Below are 21,504 nucleotides of genomic sequence, written 5' to 3'. Positions count from 1 at the left end.
CTTCTCCTGACTCGTGTCTTTGCTTCCAGCATGGCTGAAAAGGTATCAGGGACTTTTACTTGATATCTTAGTACATGAGGAGTCACAAATCGGGGACTTCTGTATGGGTGTCACCGTGAATAAAATGTATGTCACTGATAGTGGCTGCGTTATTTAATGCAGATGGAGCAGGAGGGAGGAAAATGGTGTCAGGATGCCTTGATGGGGGCAGGGAAGTAACAGTTATTGAGTACTTACTAGGTGTCAGGCATCCTTAGACAGTTTCTTAGTGTGGTGGAGTGGAACATCATGGGCTTTGATGCTGTAAAGATCTGGCTTTAGGTCCAGGTAGTAGTTCCTGTTGGCTGTGTGGCTTATGGCAAATTAACCTTTCTGAACTATGTCTCCTCATCTGTAGGATGGGACAATAAAACGTGTCTTGGAAGGTAATATATGTAAGTCAGAGTTAAATGTAGAATGCCTGGCACATACATAGTAAGTACTCAATAAGTGGTAGGATTATTATTTACAAATCTTATCTCATGTAAATCTTATCTCATGTGAGACATTTAATGGCATTGCATGCCCACCCATGCAGCACAACAAACCATGCTCGGCCTATCTCTGTAGGTAATGCACAGTCTCTTGAGATATTAAGTGAATTTTATAGGTCTTTTGAGTCCAATAAGTTCTTTGCAATAAAATTCATCTCATTTAAACCAGCAGGGGACAGCAGACATTCTCAGTTTTCTCCAGTCTCCTTGCATAGGTTGAAAAGGTGACTCACATCTAACTTGAGAGTCCAAGAGGATGATCCGACCAGTCACCAGGGCCCGTGTTTTCTTTTGCCTAGTTGAGCGACATGGTCTTTTGTGCCATATATTGTGTTTTCTTGTATCCCTCATTAATTTACCACATCAAACCTGTTCATTCATCTCCTAACTGTTCAGCTTCATTTATCACTCCTGTTTTTCATCAGCTTCAACCCTTCACTTGCCATCTAAAAGCACCCTTTAATAAAAAGCTTCTGATCAACTTCCCAGACTGATCTGTAGTATGAAAATCGTTTCCCTTCACCTAAGAGTCAGTTTCTCATTACCATTTTGCACTAATAATAAGGCTTATTGTCCCTATAACCCTTCCAGTTTTCTTTTAGCCAGAAATAGTTCTTAAATTCTGTTGGCCAAATACAGTGTGTATGTATGGGCAGACAGGAAGTTGGGTATCACCAACCATTTAAAGTGGCCACTTTGCCTTCTTCTCCTGAAAATGCACAATTTCACTCAAGAGTTTTTGTCCTATTGGCCTGCTCTTAGTTCCTTTGGGTATTAAGGGAAATCCTGAAATAGGTGCCCTATTTGGGAATAGAGTATCTTAGTTTAGGAGACTGTGGAATGACAGGAATGCCAGTTTTTCTGGAATGATTAATCATATCAAGTCAAATCATAATATAAAAGCACATGTTCAGAAGCACAAGGCACTCTTCAAATGTTAAATATTTTTATCATGCCATCAGTTCTGCAGATTTAGAAGTTAACAGAAATCATCCATTTAACTCCGTAGCAACATTGCCTGATAGAAATATAATGTGAGTCACATATGTAATTTTAAATTTCCAGGTAGCTACATTTAAAAAAGTTTAAAAGTAACAGGTAAAGTTTAATTTTACAGTTTAACTTATTCCAGAATATCCAAAATATTATCTTTTCAGCATGTAATCAATTTAACATATTTAGGAAGACATTTTAAGGTTCATATTGAACCTTCGAAATCAAACGTGTATTTTGTACTTGCAGCACACCCAGTGCAGACCACAGGCCTTTAAGGTGCTCAATAGCCATTTGCATCCATGGCTACTGTATTGGAGACATGGTTCTATAGAGTATAAAAATCGGGGTATGAGGAGGTAAAGTGTAGCACTGGATTAAAAGGAAGTCTAAACCAACCTTTATAAAAGTGGATTAAAATATATAGTGCAAAGGTGGAATGGACCCCACGTAAGAGAGCTTTGGCGGAAGTCGCGGGAACATTAGGGAAAAGAAATTGCCCGTCTGATTGGAGAAAATGTTCCTGTCCCTACCTGCAGCTCTAGGTGCAGTTTGGCATGACTCATCACAAGCATTATGAGGGGTTCTGACCTTCCTCTGAGTATGCGTGATTGTTCAAAGCTGAACATTGTGGCTTGATGGCTCTATCATCCACATCTATGGCGAGTCTTCTGGGCCTAATAACCCTGCACTCTATTGCCATGGAGATAATTATGACAGTTACCCATGGCGCATTATGAGCACCCCGCTGGGTGGCGGGAAGTGGAGGATGAGTGCTGGGGGAAGAAAGCCCTTGTTTATTGTACACAGATGACTGAGATAATTAGTGTAAGGGGCCAGGAAAAATGGCCCAAAAGTGGGTTAAGCCATAAATTACTGTCATTGGAAGTTTGCACTATTGTGAATAAGACCTTGTCAGAGATCCCAGGAGCTTTTTAGAACTGTGGAAGATGATGGGGAGTGAAATGAAGGGCACAAAATCTTGGACAGACTCCAAAAAAAGAACCATTCTCACCCTGAATCTCTGTACATGGTACGGGACCCTCAAGAAGGCCCTTTGGCAACTAGGCAGAGTCACAGGAAACAGAACACATTTCTTGATCTATCATTTCTTTGCCTAGAATAGGAAACAGGTAGGGGATAAGGATTCATTACTAAAGAACTAAAACCTGAATCTCACCAAGATGGTGGATGTGTTTTATTCTTATATAGCTGGGATACACAGGCTAGGATGTAGTGTGTGTTCTTGTCAAAGTCATTCGTAATAACCCTTCAAGATCCCTAAGTAGTAGTTGCATTACTTTCCCTATCATATCTAACCCCAAAGAGTCCAAAATTACTTTAAAAGATTCATCAATCCACTACTCTTTGGCACTCAATTGTTTATAATAAGAGAGGAAAAAAAAATCCTGAATTAGATTTTTATTTTATGTTTCTAATATATGTGGAGTGCATAATTTAAAAGTTGAGTGTGATTTCTGGACAGCTTAGCCAACATCTAACTGTGACCTGCAGCCTTTCAGTTTGGGCTAGGGATTTTAATATTGTCTGATTCAATACTTGGCTAGTAGGTATCTCTTTCTGTCTTGAGGCCAGCTTTGCTGCAGAAACCAAGGCATGTGTTGGCTAGAAAATCGATTCCACACTTGCAGATGGTAAACATCTGAGAGAAAGGCATGTGCTTCATTTGGAGACTGGCATAAATAAATAAAAAGGGCATTGGGTTGGGTGCCGTTCTGCCCACCGCCTTTTGGGTTTGGCTCCATTTTTTAATAAATTAAGCCAGTTGAGATGGTGGGTGTCCCCAGATCACCTTCATAGCAAGGCCCGATTCTGGTGCCAGTTTCCTTGGTGGCATTTTCAGGAGGTCACAAGGGGCGCTCCCTGGCGACTCTTCCATGCTCAGCTCCTCCATGTGCAGAATTGTTTTTGTGGGCTCCGTCTGGTTGTGCACACGTGTCTTTCAGTCTGGCCACGTCCACCCCCTGTTTCTTGGTGTTTATCCTGACTGATGGGAAATCACTTTTCTGGACCATCTGCCTGTTGGCTGTGTCTGTGGGAAGGCTTCTGTACCCCTGCTTGCGCTGCGTCCCGTCCAGCGTCTCCCCCGCCCCTGCTCTGCTGTCGTGGCTCTGATGACCGAGGCCTGCTCCACCTGGTCTGTGCGTTCCCTGTCCGTGCTGTGTGTGGAGAAACCCGTGGAGCATCTCAAGTGTCTGTCCGAGTGATGTTGGTTATGCCGATTGTGTGTTCATTTCTGTAATGTGATCCCCCGTTTACTCGACCTCTTACTAACCTCTGGTTATTGTTTTCGCCTCTTCTGTTCTTTTGCTAACAAAGTTGCGTTGACCAAAGCTGACCTGCAAGGTAGAGAAGGTTCTTGTTCCCATTACCACTTTGGACTGAAAGAAGTCCTGTGTCACCCTTGGGATCTTTTCTCTAGAGGCCTTCAAGCTGTCACACCTCTTGGGCAGCGGTGGTCGTGGGGAGGGGGCTGAACCCTGCGCTCTTTACAGACAGTGGCAGAGAACCCGGATCGCTGCGTGAAAAAGAACCGCATGGGCGAGGAATCTTGGGCATGTGAATATGCTTCCATTTGGGGGAGATCAAAGAGGTTTGACAGCACCCTATGTGGTGTTGACCCACAGACATATTAATCCATTCCTGGAAGTGCCTCTCCAAGTAGTTGTCATGGAGCGGGTAGGCCCCTTTTAATTTGCTCATTCCAGACAGAGGACAGCACTTGGAAAAAGAGAATGAAAGCCCACTTGTGTTCTTCATTTATTATTTTCTGGGTCAGGGAGGTCATTTCTCAGAGCAGGACTTTTGAGTGCTTGGAAATTATGAAGGAGAATGCCTTTTTCTCTTAACTCATTTTTTAATAAATAAATTTTATTTATTTATTTATTTTTAATAAATAAATAAAGACATCTTTTAGGCATTCAGGAGATATTAATGTCATTAAAACATTCTAGAGATTTATGTCCCCTTTTGGGGATTTTGATGGAGCACTTTAATTTCCTGTTTGTGATTCTACAGAAAAAAAAAGTACTCTTGGGATGGGGGGGATGAGGTTTATCGATCTATCGGTTTTATGCTGAATCCCCTTGAAAATTCCTGCATGTTAGATATCAGTGAATATCTATTGCGGAAGCTGCTTCTCCTACCATTCAAAGAGGCACTTTTCAAAGTCTGTAATGGTTCACCTGTCCTGTGGTGGCAGAACTTTGATGTAGAACAGCCAGACAAGACCCAGCATTTTAGGTATCTTTCAGCTGAGAGTTAAGAGGGGTGGGGGAATTGAGCCTGAGACGGCTTCTGTGAATTCACAATCAGCACCAATGGTTAGAGTTAGGTAGATGGAGGTAGCTTTAAAATAATACTTTTGGGGTTTCCCTGGTGGTCTAGTGGTTAAGAATTCATCTGCCAGTGCAGGAGACACGGGTTCCAGCCCTGGCCCAGGAACATTCAACATGCTGCGGAGCGACCAAGACCGTGTGCCACAACTCCTGAGCCAGCGCCCTAGAGCCTCTGAGTGGCAATTACCGAGCCCAAGGGCCACAACCGCTGAAGGCTGCACCCTATAACCAGTTCAGTTCAGTTCAGTTCAGTTGCTCAGTCATGTCCGACTCTTCGCGACCCCATGAACCACAGCACACCAGGCCTCCCTGGCCATCACCAACTCCCAGAGTTAACCCAAACCCATGTCCATTGAGTTGGTGATGCCATCCAACCATCTCACCCTCTGTCATCCCCTTCTCCTCCTGCCCTCAATTTTTCCCAGCATCAGGGTCTTTTCAAATGAGTCAGCCCTTTGCATCAGGTGGCCAAAGCATTGGAGTTTGAGCCTCAGCATCAGTCCTTCCAATGATGTCTTCAGATCCGAAGATCTTCCAGTGATCTTCCCAGGACTGATTTCCTTTAGGATGGACTGGTTGGATCTCCTTGCAGCCCTATAACCTGTGCTCCACAAAAAGAAAAGCTAAGTCGATCCAAAGCCCCTGCACCACAGTGAAGAGTAGCCCCTGCTTGCCACAACTGGAGCAAGCCTAGCACAGCAGCAAAGACCTAGGGCAGCAAAAAAAAAAAAAAAAAAAAAAAATTGCTTTTCACTCAAAAGATCATTTACTTTGCAATGAGTTGTTAAATATCATGTCGATAACCAGCACAAGTGTCTCTTTCTTGGGTGGATGCCAACTAGAAGAAGTCTCTCTTAGCCATTTTATTCTCTTTCTTCTTCATCTCAGCAGGTTCACCAATATGCTAATATATCATAAAATTGATGAAAAGAGCACACACTGGGTTAGTACTTTGAAGTCCTAGGTAGCTGTACAGTAGCTTTCCATTTCATATATGTATGACCCTTTCAGTAATAAGAAAGACTGTTGTTTTTAGACATTCTATTCAGTTTTCTAACTAGGTCTACTCCATGTTACTCTGTAAATGAAAGGGAGATAAAAGCAGGCAGGATTTGATCTAGAAGAGAGACAATGCAAGGTTGTCAGAGCTTCTTGTGGCCAGATATTTTTAGATAAAACTAGACAGCTGCATATCCCCCTAGACTTTATGGTTTTTCATGGTAAGAACTATGTGGATTTTGAATTCCCAGAAATTTACATGGGGACTTCATATGTAGCAAAACAATCTGAAAGTTCCCATTCAAAGGAGAAATGGTTTATAGGAATCATAGTTCATGTCTATGCCATACAATAAGTTGTTGACCAAAGTGTAGATATGTATTTGGGGACATAATAGTTTAGAGTGTCCTAATTTGCTCATCCATAGAAGCAGTCTAGTCATCAGTATGGTTTTTATGTTACTACTCCGTTGACCAAATTCTCTTCCATTCTTGTGATGACTCACCAGTCTCTTTGTGGCAGGAGACTATTATTCTTTGTAATTATTTTGAGTCATCTTACTCTTTCTGGATATTATGGCAAAAGACCTTTTAGGATGCAAATACCTGTCCTTTCTGTTTTCCTGACATTGGGGTATGGGCCATTACTCATACTCGCCTTTTCAGCCACAGCCTGTGGCCACAGATAGTACTAACTACCCTAATTGTGAAGGACAGTAAAGACATTTGAAAAGGAAAGGAGGTTAAAAATGAGTCTAAAAAGTAAAGGCAAATCATATTCAGAAGGAAATATAATGATGGATCTAGGAAGTGGCATGAGTCTGGACAGATCAGCAGCTTGAATCCTCTTGTCCTTGTGTTGTTGGGGTGGGTTTTTTTAATATTTGTTTATTTGTTTGTTTATTCATTCATTTTATTCGTTCTTCTCCAGTGACATGAAATAGACCTGTAGGAGATCAGCCAATAGCTACACCACAGAGTGAAAACCCCTGTGCTAGAGTGAGCGTGAAGCTGGCTCTGTGGTCTTGGAGAAGGGCTGCTATGCTGCCTGGGGTCATGGTGGGTGCTCAGGCAGAGTTGGAACTGAGTCTGAAGGAGGACATGTTTTAGGTAGATGAGAGGTGGAAGCTCATTTAAGAGCCTGGCCAGTTTGAGCACCTACCAGAAGCTCCATTTGGCTGAAATAATGGGCAGGTGCGGATGTGACTGTGGATGAAGCAGGCCCAGTAGGATGGAGACAGGTGACGTCAGACCTTTTGTGTAAGGGATTGGACCTGACTCTGGGGGTGCTTTAAGGAGGACAGAGACTCGGGTCAGAGTTTCATCTTTTCAAGTTCACTCTCACACCCAGGTGCAAGATGGGTGAGGAGGACAGGAAGTAGAAGCAGAGAGTGGTTCAGAGGGAAGTAGCATCTTCCAAGACAGAGGGAAGAAGCTGTGAAACTGACCCTGGTACTCGTGTGGGCTAAGAAGACAAGTATGTGTCTTTCTGGGATGAAACCTTTGCTGAATGAGGAAGAAAATGAACTTTCTCTCCTGTGTATTCCCTTCCTACCCCAAGTGTTGCTGTGTTTCACAGCAGATGCATTTACACATCGTGACCAAAAGTGTCAAGGAGGAACTTGATGGATGGCCCTGGTTCAGGTCAGACCCCTCCAGTTTAAGAGGGAGTAAGAGTTCCCTTGAGACCCCTGGGAGGTGCTGCCTCACGGAGAGGTACAGCCCCTTGAACTTCAAGGTCCTTTGAATAGAATAACAATGTCTATTAGCTTTTCAGGAGTAATTTTCTGATTCCTTTTTATTTGCAAGAGGGGTATTCCTAGAGCAGAAAAGATTCCTAAAAGCTTATCCATAGAAAGAAACTGCTCAACTATAAAAGCAGTATTAAGTTTGGTCTGTTGGAAGTGGGACAGATGAGTCATAATCATCAGAAATAAAGGAATAGCTCTTTATTGGGTTAGGTGATTAATCAGAATATCCTTTCCCCGCTTTCCATCACATTGTTCTCTTAGCAACTTCTGTTTCTGGAGATGAATAGCTTCTTTTTGGAATGTAAATTATCCCTCTGCCCAGTTGATGGGCAGGTGGGTGGGAGGGGCCAAGGATTGATCAGATTTGGTTCCAAGTGCTGTGTGTCTTGAGTAAGTCAATAAATGTTTTTGGTTTGGATACCTTGAAAACCTAAACATTCCTTCAGGTCATTCTATAAGAGTTGACATCAGCTAAATACTTCTAGTGGCTAATCCTCCAACTTTCCTTACTGCACGGAATATAGTTCTTCACTTCATTTTCTTCAAAGCTAAGAGCTGCATTACTTTCTCTATTGTATTTTATGTGATACAGTGTTTGACTTAATAGAAATCAGGTCCTCAAAAATGGTTTGCATCATGGGCAACAATAAGAAAGATAGGAATTACATGGAACTTCCCACAATGGTTTCTGTCTCTTGTCTCTCAACATTGCATGACAGAGGTTTTTCACAAAAGAACTGTAACTATGGCTTGCTACCTCAGTGTGTCTCATTTCTGCACTCCTGATTGATTTACCCAACTAAAATGGGTAGAGAGAGCTTGATTTTCTTTTTCAACAGAACTGATAATACCCATTATTGAGGGTCTCCTCTGTGCAGGCACGTGCTAAGGACTTTCTATACTGTGTCTCTATAATGATAATGACCTTGCATAGTAGATGTTTTTAACCCCAGGTCAAGGATGACTTTATAGGCTTTGCATATGTTGTCTAATTCAATCCTTACACTATGTGAGGTAGAAGCAATTTCTATCTCCTTTATACAAACGGGGAAACTGGGGCTCAGAGAATTTAGGTAGCTGGCTCAACTGCACATTGCTAGTAAGTCATAAAGCTGGATTTTAAAGCTTATTGCCTTTCCCATACCGTGCTATGGGGTGTGAGTCCAGATTTGCATATTTCCAAGGCAGAAACAGTGTAGAGATGACCAGAGAGTATCCAAGAGAGTCCTCCAGCTGGATTTATGGTAGCTGGTTTTCATGGCAATACTAGGTCACTAAGTTCCGGATGATACTGGTGCAGTGTTCATTAAAGCAATTTAAACTAGTCTTCTCTGTCATCGAGCCTGACCTTTGAAATTCCTTCTCTCTCTCTCTCTCTCTCTCTCTCTCTCTTTTAAAAACTACCCTCTACTACTCCAACAAGTTGCTCCATCAGTGCTGAGAAAAGAAGGAAAGGCAGAAAAATGGGGCCCCAGTTAGTATTTTCTGAGGCAACGTTGACTTTTGAGGACCCGTTCATGGTTGTTAAAAAAAGGAGTGATCTGATCTAATCATTTGACCTTTATTACCCAGACACCCTCTGAAAATAGGGTGGGTTGAGGAAGAATTCTTGGTTTCATGACAATACCATCCTCTCATCTTTACACACACCCCATTCCTGTGACCTCTCCATTGTCTGCAAGTGTCCTGTGGGTAAATCGCTTTACTCACCAAGTGTAACTGTTCTGTGTTGCTTATTGGCCATTTAGGGAAGTGGTGTGCTGGAGCTGACATCAGCACAGGAATTTTCAGGAATTTTGCCAGTTGATCCATATCATGTTAGACGTATTATAAATACCTTGAGATTGGCTGTAGAGGAAGTAGTTTATGCTATAAAAATCAGCTTGCAGAAATGTTACAGATCAGGTTTTCTTTTTTTTTTTCTTATAGTTCTAGTCATTGAATATTTAACAGTGCAGGGAACCAAAGGCCATTGGAAATAAAGAACTCATGAGGGCATCTTGGTTTCCACCAATTCCCCTGTCCATCTTGGCTTATTTATACTCAGTGTGTGATGAGAGGGCTGAAGTTATTGAGGAGAACAAGGGTGCTACTGAAACTGTCCCAGTGTCCCCCAAATGCTGGATTTTACCCTTAGTGTTTTTCACTCATTGTCCTAACCAACTGACTGTTTTGAACCCTTGATCGAGGAGAAGGAGCCGTAGTACCTGAGCATACTTGATGGGGGACCTTCCTGATCATAAGCTAAGGCATAGGTCCAGCCTTCAAGACAAAAATGTGAGAAGATCTTGGAACACAGTTGCTCTTAGGTCTTCCTGCAATGGAATTTTATAACATTTAGGACCCTCTTCTCTGGCTTTGCTTAATCTTCTGTGAAATGGGACCAGAGCGTTCACTCTCAGCTGTTTCTTTATGAAGAGGGATGCTTGGCACACTTCAGGATCATTGCTTTCTTACTTTAAAATTAAATAGAAATGAGCTGAGTTTCTGCCAATTAAAAGGGATGAATGGTATGTTGTCTGTAAATGACTCTTTGGAAAAGCTAAGAGGACCCAACACTGTAAACATTGAAGTTCTTTGAGAGCTACAGAAGCATCCTAGCTGCAGGGACCTAGACAGACATGCAGCTCAGTAAGGATAACCTTATTCCTAATGTCATGATGGAGGGTCCTGGCAAAATGTGGTCCATTGGAGAAGGGAATGGAAAACCATTTCAGTATTCTTGCCTTGAGAACCCCATGGACAGTATGAGAAGGCAAAAAGATATGACAGTGAAAGATGAACTCTGCAGGTCATGAGGTGCCCAGTATGCTACTGGAGAAGAGTAGAAAAATAGCTTCAGAAAGAGTGAAGAGGCTGTGCCAAAGCAAAAACAATGCCCAGGGGTGGATGTGACTGGTGATGCAAGTAAAGTCTGGTGCTGTAAAAAACAATATTGCATAGGAATCTGGAATGTTAGGTCCAAGAATCAAAGTAAATTGGAAGTGGTCAAACAGGAAATGGCAAGAGTGAACATCGACATTTTAGGAATCAGTGAACTAAAATGGACCGGAATGGGCGAATTTAATTCAGATGGCCGTTATATCTACTACTGTGGGCAAGAATTTCTTAGAAGAAATGCAGTAACCCTCATAGTCAACAAAAGAGTCTGAAATGCAGTACTTGGGTACAATCTCAAAATGACAGAATGATCTCTGTTCATTTCCAAGGCAAAACGTTCAATATCACAGTAATCCAAGTCTGTGCCCCAACCACTAATGCCAAAGAAGAGGAAGTTGAATGGCTCTATGGTGACCTGCAAGACCTAAAGCTCACACAAAAAAGGATGTCCTTTTTATCACAGGGGACTGGGATGCAGAAGTAGGAAATTAAGAGATACCTGGAGTAACAGGCAAATTTGGCCTTAGAGTACAAAATAAAGCAGGGCAAAGACTACCAGAGTTTTTCCAAGAGAACGCCCTGGTCATAAAAATCACCCTCTTCCAATAACACAAGAGATGACTCTACACGTAGACATCACCAGATGGTCAATACTAAAATCAGATTGATTATATTCTTTGCAGCCAAAGATGGAGAAGCTCTATACAGTCAGCAAAAACAAGACCGGGAGTTGACCTGTCTCAGATCATGAATTGCCAAATTCTGACTTAAATTGAAGAAAGTAGGGAAAAACACTAGGGAAAACCATTAGGTCAGGTATGATCTAAATCAAATCCCTTATGATTATACAGTGGAAGTGACAAATAGATTCAAGGGACTAGATCTGATAGACAGAGTGCCTGATGAACTATGAATAGAAGTTCATTATTGCCCAGAAGGTGGTGATCAAAACCATCCCCAAGAAAAAGAAATGCAAAAAGGCAAATTGGTTTTCTGATAAGGCCTTACAAAAAGCTGAGAAAAGAAGAGAAGTGAAAGGCAAAGGAGAAAAGGAAAGATATACCTATCTGAATGCAGAGTTCCAAAAAATAGCAAGGAGAGATAAGAAAGCCCTCCTAAGTGATCAATGCAAAGAAATAGAGGAAAACAATAGAATGGGAAAGACAAGAGATCTCCTCAAGAAAATCAGAGATACTAAGGGAACATTTCATGCAAAGATGGGCTCAATAAAGGACAGAAATGATATGGACCTAACAGAAGCAGAAGATTTTGAGAGGTGACAAGAATGCACAGAAGAACTATAAAAAAAAATCTTAATGGCCCAGATAACCATGATGGTGTGATCACTTACCTAGAGCCAGACATCCTGGAATGCAAAGTCAAGTGGGCCTTAGGAAGCATCACGATGAACAAAGCTAGTGGAGGTGATGGAATTCCAGCTGAGCTATTTCAAATCCTAAAATATGATGCTGTGAAAGTGCTGCACTCAGTATGCCAGCAAATTTGGAAAACTCAGGAGTGGTCACAGGACCAGAAAAGTTTAGTTTTCAACCCAATGCCAAAGAAAGGCAATGCCAAAGAATGTTCAAACTACTGCACAACTACACTCATTTCACATGCTAGCATAGTAATGCTCAAAATTCTACAAACTAGGCTGTTGAAACAGTATGTGAACCAGGAACTTCCAGATGTTCAAGCTGGATTTAGAAAAGGCAGAGGAACCAGCGATCAAACTGCCAACATCCATTGGTTCATAGAAAAAGGAAGAGAATGCCAGAAAAACATCTACTTCTGCTTCATTGACTACGCTAAAGTCTGTGTGTGGATCACAACAAATTGTGGAAAATTCTTAAGGAGATGGGAATACCAGACCACCTTACCTGCCTCCTGAGAAATATGTATGCAGGTCAAGAAGCAGCAATTAGAACCAGCCATGGAACAACTGACTGGTTCCAGAGGGGAAAGGAGTATGTCAAGGCTGCATAGTATCATCTTGCTTATTTAACTTATGCAGAGTACACCATGGGAAATGCCAGGCTGGATGAAGCACAATCTGGAATGAAAATCGCCAGGTGAAATATCAATAACCTCAGATATGCAGATGGCACCACTCATATGGCAGAAAGTGAAGAAGGAACTACAGAGCCTCTTGATTAAAGTGGAAGAGGGGAGTGAAAAAGTTGGCTTAAAACTCAACATTCAAAAAACAAAGATTATGTCATCTGGTCCCATCACTTCATGGCAAATAGATACAGTAACAATGGAAACAGTGACAGATTTTATTTTCTTGGACTCCAAAATCACTGCAGATGGTGACTGCAGCCATGAAATGAAAAGGCGTTTGCTCCTTGGAAGAAAAGCTATGACCAACCTAGACGGCATATTAAAAAGCAGAGACATTACTTTGCTGACTAAGGTCTGTCTAGTCAAAGCTATGATTTTTCCAGTGGTCATGTGTGGATGTGAGAGTTTGACCATAGAGAAAGCTTAGTGCCAATGAATTGATGCTTTTGCACTGTGCTGTTGGAGAAGACTCCTAGTCCCTTGGACTGTAAGAAGATCAAACCAGTCAATCCTAAAGGAAATCAGTCCTGAATATTCATTGGAAGGACTGGTGCTGAAGCTGTAGCTCCAATACTTTGGCCACCTGATGCAAAGAACTGACTCATTTGAAACGACCCTGATGCTGGGAAAGATTGTAGGCAGGAGGAGAAGGGGAAGACAGAGGATGAAATAGTTGGGTGGCATCACCGACTTGATGGATATGAATCTGAGCAAGCTCCAGGACTTGGTGATGGACTGGGAGGCCATGGCTTACTGCAGTCCACAGGGTTGCAAAGAGTCGGACAGACTTTTGGACTGAACTGAACTGAATGTCAAGGATACTTCTCATGAAGCCTTGACACTTTTAGTTCTTTTATTTCAACAGTAGAGGCTATAGATTGCTCAGGAAGCTGGTAAGAGTCTTTCATACATACACATACACACATATGCACAAGTATGTGATTGGTTGAAACCAAGATGCCCTCATGAATTCTTTATCTCCAGTGGCCTTTGAATCCCTGTGTTATTCAGTCTATGTGTCATCTTCCTTTTCTTTGTTCTTTCTTTCGTTTTTTCTTCCCACTCAATAACTGCTCAGTCATCCTTCTTCTGTGAAGCAATGTAAATTAAAAACTGTAACATGGAAAGGTTTATGAACTTACAGAAGTAGGAAATAAAATTGAAGGTGGAAGATACCATTGTAGGCAGCCCATGGCAGCTCCCTATGGTTCCTTCCATTGGCAGCTGTGCTTTCCATGGGCCAGCAAATCCTTTGATTGGCACAGTGTTCGACTCTTGTGATGCTTCACATTGAGGTGCCAATCACACTATGCAGACGCCTTATGATGTGTGATTACAGATGATGAATATTGTTAAACTAACCGCTCCTGGTGCCCACTAGTGGGCCACCAGCCTTAGCCCTTTAAAATAAATGGATTTTGGGAATCAGACCATATGTCTCATCACCAAGCCCACCTTTCCATTATGGCCAAGACCAGCTAGTGCTGGTTATTTACCCATTTTAAATTGGAATGCTTGAGGCATAAGTTTGGTTAAGTCCTCCTTGGCAATAACAGAAATATAGTCTGATACAAGTGTCCTGTGCTTCCAACCGCACTTCTCTCTCAAGGACCTGCAAGCAATAAAAGGCAGTCTGTCAACTTTTGATTTTCTAGACCGTGAAGAGGAGTTGACTGAGTCAGTTTGCATTTACAGCAGAGGTAGATTTTAGCAATAACAGGCATGAAATGACTGTCTGGAACAGTTCTTAAAAAGAAAATCCCAGATTCAAGCAGAATGATGAGAAATTTGTGGCAGCCATCAGAGTTATCACCTGAAAAAAATAAAGAACAAAGACATAATGTGATGCTTCTCAGTAAACTAAAAACAGAGATGGGAGTTAAAACCAAAGTACCTACTAACATCATTGACAACTTTTTTAGTCTTTTCATGCATTCTGTTGCCTTGTCACTTTCCCTACTACACAAAGAAAAGTCACTATACTTTCTCAGAAGAATACGTGACTATTTTAGTGAGCATTGATTACATATTAAATGCACCATTCCTTTGCAGGGGTTCCCTGCAGCCTTAGTGCAATTTGAAGTTATTGTTAATAATTGAAAAACTTTCTAAATGTGTAATTCCAAAGGTTTATATTATCCTACTGTATCTTAAATTTTAGTTTATTTGGAAGAATGTTTTAGATAGGATTATTGTCTTTAGGAAGATCTATTATATTTATAAATATATGCATTTGATACAGATGTTTATCCATATACTTAGACAAGGCTAGATTGTCCTGTTTATTTTTAACTGAATTTTGAATTGAAATAGGATTTGAAAATTTTCGTTGTTAAAACAGCCACATTCTTACACTTAAAAAGTTATCTTTCTCTGGTTGTAGGTTAGAAATACTTTAAGTAACTCTTGCTAATCTAATAGCAACAAACATGCCCCCCCACCCACCCACAAGTTTACTCATGTCGGTAGAGGTCAGTTGTGGTGTTAGCACACCTAGGTTTGAGACCTCATCCTGCTACTTATTTCCTGTGGGACCTAGCAAAAAACAAAACAAAAACCACTTAACTGATCTGTGACTTAATTCACTTTTCTGAAATCCTTGCCTTCCAATTTGTCAAAAAATTCTTTTATTTTTGAAGTTCTGGGTGTCTTCCATGAGAAGATCATTCCTGTTTTTTTTTTTTTTTTTTTTTTCTGATTCTTTAATACTTATAATTGCTTTATCCTGTGTTTACAGAGACTAAATATCTGAACCATGCTGAGTACATTGTCTGGCACATGATAAGTGCTGGGTAATTGCCTTACTTGGTTACTGTTATATCCTTTGGTTTGCATAAGATTGAATTATTTCAGTGGATGTGCAATTGGAAGCATTGTTAAAGTTTTTTCTTTTCCTTTTTTCCAGAGCATTTTTATCCATTTCTCCAACATTTCTTTCTTTCCTTCTGTCTTTCTTTCTTCTCTCTCTTTCTGTAGCTCAATTTGGAAGACACTGTCAGAATATGGAAAACAGATACACATATAAGATATAGTCTATTCAGTAAAGGATGTACATAATGAGTTTGAAATAAAAGGAGCTTATATTGCTATTCAGAAAGTATTGTACAGTCTAGTCTTAGCTCACACTCATTCAACACAATTACTGCATACTTTTCCTGGGCACTGGCAACCCAAGAGTCTGTCCCAACATCTGGTGAGATTGAATGAGTCTAATAGTTAAATTAGAGGAGGAAATGTGGTCAATTAAACACCACCACCACTGCCACCACTACCCCCAAAACGTTCAGTTCCAAGTAGAAAATTACTTATATGAGTTATTGGTAAGTTCTGTGGATAAATTATTGGTTAGGAAAACCACATGGCTTTAAGTCACGAAAGAATTTTAACCCTTTATTTTTTGATTCTCTTGTTCTTTTTCATTCAGTAATATTTTTGAGCCCTTATTTTTATGCCAAATACTTTATCAGAAATTGGAGAAATAAAAACTGAGCAAGACAAGCAAGGTGTCTCCCTTCAAGGGACTCATTCCACTAGGATGAGATAGACAGGAAAGCACTTATTAAATAATTTATTACAGTCCATGTTGTTGTTGTGAGTTAAATAAAGAGGGAAACAGGCTGGAAAGTAAATGAAATACTGATGGGGACTTCCTCAAATAGAGTCTAAAGAAAGCCCATTTTGAGCTGCAACTTAAAGAATGAAATGTCAGTTATTTGAAATTCTACAGGAAGGACGTTTCAATCTGTGGTTTAATTAACAGCAGAGAACCTGAAGGTAGGGGTGGTCTTGAAGTGTTCAGGGCAAGGGGTAGGGGGTAGGGTGGGGTTTTGGGTGGGGGGCTGCTGTGTGGTCCTAAACTGAGCAGCCTGAAAACGACCCAGAGGACTAGTCCTGCCTCTGATTCCTGAGCCCTGCCTCCAATCAGTAGGTCTAGGTGGGGTCTGAAAAACAAGCATTTCTCACAAGCCCCCAGGGGATGCAGGGGCAGCTGACTAGGCGCCCACACGCTGAGCATCATTTGTGGTGAGAAATCGGAAGGAGGAGAGCTTGGTGTGTGCGGGTGGACAGTAGCAAAGGAGGCTGGAGGAGGAGGCAGGGGCCCTGGGATCTCACCCTGGAACGAAAGCAGGGCTTAGGCTTGGGCGAACAAGTCATTGCGGATCCTTCTGGTGCTTGCTGAAACCCTGAAACCTCCCTCGTTCTTGAGAGGATTACCATGCAGTCAGTCTTTGAGGATTATCCGATTCTGAATAGCACTCGCCCCTTAATGCATCAGCTGGTAAAGAATCCGCCTGCAATGCAGGAGACCCTGGTTCAATTCCTGGGTTGGGAAGATCCCCTGGAGAAGGGAAAGGCTACCCACTCCAGGATTCTGGCCTGGAGAATTCCATGGACTATAGTCCAAAGGGTTGCAAAGAGTCAGACACAACTAAGCGACTTTCACTTTCACCTGATGCATGCAGAGCACATTCTTGTGTAATTTGGAAATGGCCTGTAATTCCCTCTGTATGGAATTCCTGACTGACCTTTGACAAATAGGACTGTTGTATCCCTTTGCAGAGCTGCATTCCCCTATATTCCAGTTTTGGAAGTATGAGACAGTGGTGAATCCGGGGATCAGATCAGTTCCACATTTACTGAAACATATTCTCTGCATCAGGCACACCACACTTGGTGCAGCAAGGACATAACCAAAAGCATAGAACATGCTTTCTAACTGTAGGTAGCATTCCAGCTTTTGGGGACAACTAGTAAAAAATGTGAAAGAATTAGAGGATTGTGTAAGTGGGTACAGTGCCATGTGCAATAAAGTGTTAAATATTGTCATATATAAATGTTAGTGATGTACTTGATACCTGCCATGGCCACTAAGAAATGGGAGAATTGTTGTCTAAAGTTACTGGCGAATATTCAGTACCCCAGAGTCATTTTAGCTGGTCCTTGGAAAATGGCTAAAATTTGGCTAAAGGGAAAGAGAGAGGCATGGGAAAACTTTTGTCTTCAGACTCAATGAACCTGCAAAGGATTATTGTTTTCCTAAAGTTTTTGCAGGTCTGCTGTCTTTCAAGGGAAAGCTTTCCATGTGTTTCTGATTCTTGAGCACAATTGAATTACTAGCCCATTGTCTGGTGAGAGCTGTTTGGTCAGGGAGCCCTGTGGACTTCTCAGAAGCTTTTGTCCTTTGAAAGAAGCCGTCCTGATTTGCTATTGTTAATGGCCTTGTCCTACACAATGCTCAAGTTGAAGACCCACTGAGAACATGACCATGAAGCTCCTTTCATCTCTGCATGGGGGAACCACATGGCATTTAAGAGCTGCAGAAACCCAGCAGCCATGCTGCTCTCCCGGTGCTAGTAATTGTCTTGAACTTTCTTATGTCATATCTTAATAGCTTTGTGTTAGGAGTGATGGTCTGTACTGCGTCCATTCTTCACGGATAAATACAAAAAGTCTTGCCACCCAGAAGACAAACCCTCTGTAGTCATGCATCTCTTTTGAACATGCATCCTTGGACCCGATATGTTTACATTTCAATATTCTGTGCCAGGAAATTGTGAATATGCATTTACCGCAGTGGATATATTTTTACTGGGTCAAGTGAATTTTTGCATCAGATCCTGACTAATGCATTTGATGAGTCAATGGGCTCACCTCCCTTGTCATGACTTTCTGGAAAACTCATGGATATCCTGAATAGTAAGGTATTTCCTGTTGAAAGACAGTGAAAGTGTTTGTCACTCAGTCGTGTCTGACTCTTTGTGACTCCACGCACTGTAGCCCACCACGCCCCTCTGTCCTTGGAATTCTCCAGGCAGAATACTGGAGTGGGTTGCCAGGCCCTTCTCCAGGGGATCTTCCGACCCAGGGATCGAACTCTGGTCTCCTGCATGGCAGGCCGATTCTTTACTATCTGAACCACCTTCCTCTTAGCTTAGATAATTCCAAAGGTGTAGGTTCATCTGTAACCCCAAGGTAAGGGCAGAAGATAGAAGTGAAAGAGAGAGAATGATTAAAGAGAGGGCCTGGGATGACCTGAGAGAAATGGCAATCTGTAAGGCAGAGATTACCAAACTTTTTCTGTTGCTCACTCGTATCTATGAAAAGTTTTGAGACTGTCCTCGTGATAAGTATACTTAAAATGAACACAATTTCTAATATTTTATTCCTATACCTCAGATACACCCTATGATGTTACACACAGTCTGTATACATTCTTCTATTAACCTATAGCAGCAGTGTGATGCAGTGTGCTGGTTCTCAAACTTTAGTTTCCATTGTAAAATCCTAGTAAGCAAGTGCAATTGTTAGTTGCTCAGTTGTGTCCAACTCTTTGCAACCCCATGGACTGTAGCCCACCAGGATCCTCTGTCCATAGAATTCTCCAGGCAATAATACTGGAGTGGGTTGCCATTCGCTTCTCTTAAAGAGCTTTGCACCCTCAAATCCTAGAAGCTTGTGCAAACACAGTTTTCTGCCACTTCCTCCACGCTAAGTTTCTAATTCAGTAGGTCAGGGCTGGGGCCCAATAACTTGCGTTCCTCCAAACAGTCCATGGGGTTGCAAAGAGTCGGACACGACTGAGTGACTCCGCACAGCCCAACAACTTCCTAGGTGAAGCTGGTCTGAAACTATGCTCTAAGAACCTAAGAGGTAGTTAGTCTCAGAGTTAATTTACCTAAATTGAACATCAGGATCCTTTAATTATCAAATGTGTGACCTTGGCTAAACTCTTTTACTTCCGTGAACTTAGCTTTTAAAATCTGTGGTATGGAGGTAGTCACCATTACTTACATTTGAGGGTCACTGGCAAGCTTTGTGAGATAATGTAGACAAAGTGCTTATCACCCCCAAATCATCCATGTATGTTGGCTGCTATATCCTCCTCCTCCTCCTCTTCATTCTCATCAAACATCTTCCGAGCGTCACGGGGTAGACTGTAAAGAACTTTCGTGCCTTAATTCACAAGAATCATGGGAGTGCATCTTTCTGCTTTAGCATTCTCCATGTAGAAAGACCATGCTCCGAATGAAGTATCTTTCCAGTTGAATGGTAGAGACGAAGCTCTTTTGCAGAGTCTGCCAGAAAGAGAACTGTGTTCAGCCCTCTCCCTTCCGTGTGTCCCTGTTGATACTTTGTGCTAAGTGTGTGTTTCTGTCCTCTTTTGTAAATACACAGTGACTTTTTTCTTGCATGATATAGAACTGGTATTTTTGGCGGTGGTGTCTTTGAATGTTTTGGGGTTTGAGTAAATTCAGGTGATGGCTTTGAATTTGATAAGTTTGAACAAATCTCTCTCCTTTTTTCTTCTTTCCTGCTCTTCTGAATTACTAGGACCAAGCACCACCTGCCAGGAGGATTCGTGTGCCAACCAGGGGGTCTGTATGCAGCAGTGGGAAGGCTTCACCTGTGACTGTTCCATGACCTCCTATTCTGGAAACCAGTGCAATGATCGTGAGTACAGCCTTTTCATACTTGGGATATTTTCAAAGAGTTCAGAGGTTTGGAGAAATCTTAAGGAACATTAGGTAAAAGAAGGACTCTTCTGAACAATTCATAAGCAGTTTGCTCATCTAGAAACTTGGGAAATAAAAAGCTAATTTTCTTGTGGAAGAGCAAAGAGACATTTCTTGTTCAACCATACCAGATGTTTATCCATACGTCCTCCCTATTTTTCTTTAGATTACCTTTGACAAAACAATTAAGACAATATTTTTGTTCTAAGGAGTTCAGTTTTCCATTAATTAAATCATCTGGGTAACAGTTTTGAGACTCTCTCAGTAACATAATGTAGAGGATATTTAAGGAATACAGCTATTTTCTCAGAAAGTCTGAGTTTAGGGAATTTCTTAGGCCTTCCAAATGAAGAAGACATTAAGACTTTATTATTTTTTTTCCAACTAGAAATGTTTAACACATTCCTAAGGGTCTTTCAAATGTAGGCAGAGATTCCTTCTGGATAAATGTATTGATATCTATTTAGTTTATATGTACATAGTCATTCTGTTCATATATACATTTCTATTTTGTCAGTATGTTTATATGTATGTATCTGTGTATTTGCTTCATATTGGAAGACAGCCAGTTGTTATTTTTGTCCACGAGTGAAGCTTCAGGTGCATCAGCTGTTTTCATTCTAGGAGAAGACTGATTTCATAAAGGCAATTCTAGCACTGGTGGTGGAAATATTAATACTTAAGTTCTGTGGGAATCTATAACAGGTATCTCTACTTCCTTCTGACGTGGCCCCTGATGAGCAAACACTGGAAATTTCTGCATCCCTATTGCAAAGAAATTTGTTGAAAAGCTCTGATTTAGTAGGTCCTGCTGACCTTCTGATTTTCTAAAGGCAGCCTTCATGGTAGGAGTTTATTTTTATAATCTGAACTCATAGGTGCCGTTAATTGGTTTTATAAAAAAGATGCATAATGTGATATGAACAAATACTAAAGTTATATTACAGTTTGTGCAGGTGGGAGCGGGTGCCAATTACAGTGCTATCTCTAGCATGTTTATTTGATTTTCCTTGATTCCTTACACCTCAACTTTTATCAAGTCTGTAGTAATCTCTCATCCTGGTTTCCTTATTTTTTTAGTAGCCGTTTTTCTTTGTGTATTCTGTCAGTCACTTAAGATACACTAAGGAAAAATAAGTGGGGAATCTGGATATGTAGAAAGAAAATTCTTTGAAACTCGTTGATCTAGATGTAAGCATTTGTCTCTATATTTATAATTCAAAGAACACATTTTTGCAGAAAGTTTTGGCATTAGATGGCTCTCTCCAATTATTTGGTATTATTGGAAGTCCTGTTTTCATGTTTTGATTTGGAAATACTGTTCCACTCCGAAACAGGTAGCGATGGACCCATCCAGGGTCCCTGAGGAATTGTGCTGTATGCTCTTTCTTTTTCCTCCAATTTGCCTGCAT

The 21,504-nt window shown here is 41.3% G+C and overlaps 1 protein-coding gene across 4 annotated transcripts in view; it reads left to right on the top strand.

The window, feature by feature from the left end:
• The window catches only part of NRXN3 (neurexin 3), a 1,693,692-nt gene that overhangs the window by 777,323 nt on the left and 894,865 nt on the right, over positions 1 to 21,504 (top strand). For all 4 annotated transcript variants that reach the window (XM_061156509.1, XM_061156511.1, XM_061156510.1 and 1 more), the window contains one exon: positions 19,911 to 20,030. In XM_061156509.1, coding sequence (XP_061012492.1) covers positions 19,911 to 20,030 — 120 coding nt within the window. The remainder of the gene's footprint in view (positions 1 to 19,910; positions 20,031 to 21,504) is intronic.

The sequence above is a fragment of the Dama dama genome, chromosome 12 (genome assembly GCF_033118175.1).
Source record: "Dama dama isolate Ldn47 chromosome 12, ASM3311817v1, whole genome shotgun sequence".
Classification (NCBI taxonomy): Eukaryota; Metazoa; Chordata; class Mammalia; order Artiodactyla; family Cervidae; genus Dama; species Dama dama.
This window is presented reverse-complemented; position numbering and strand designations above follow the sequence as displayed.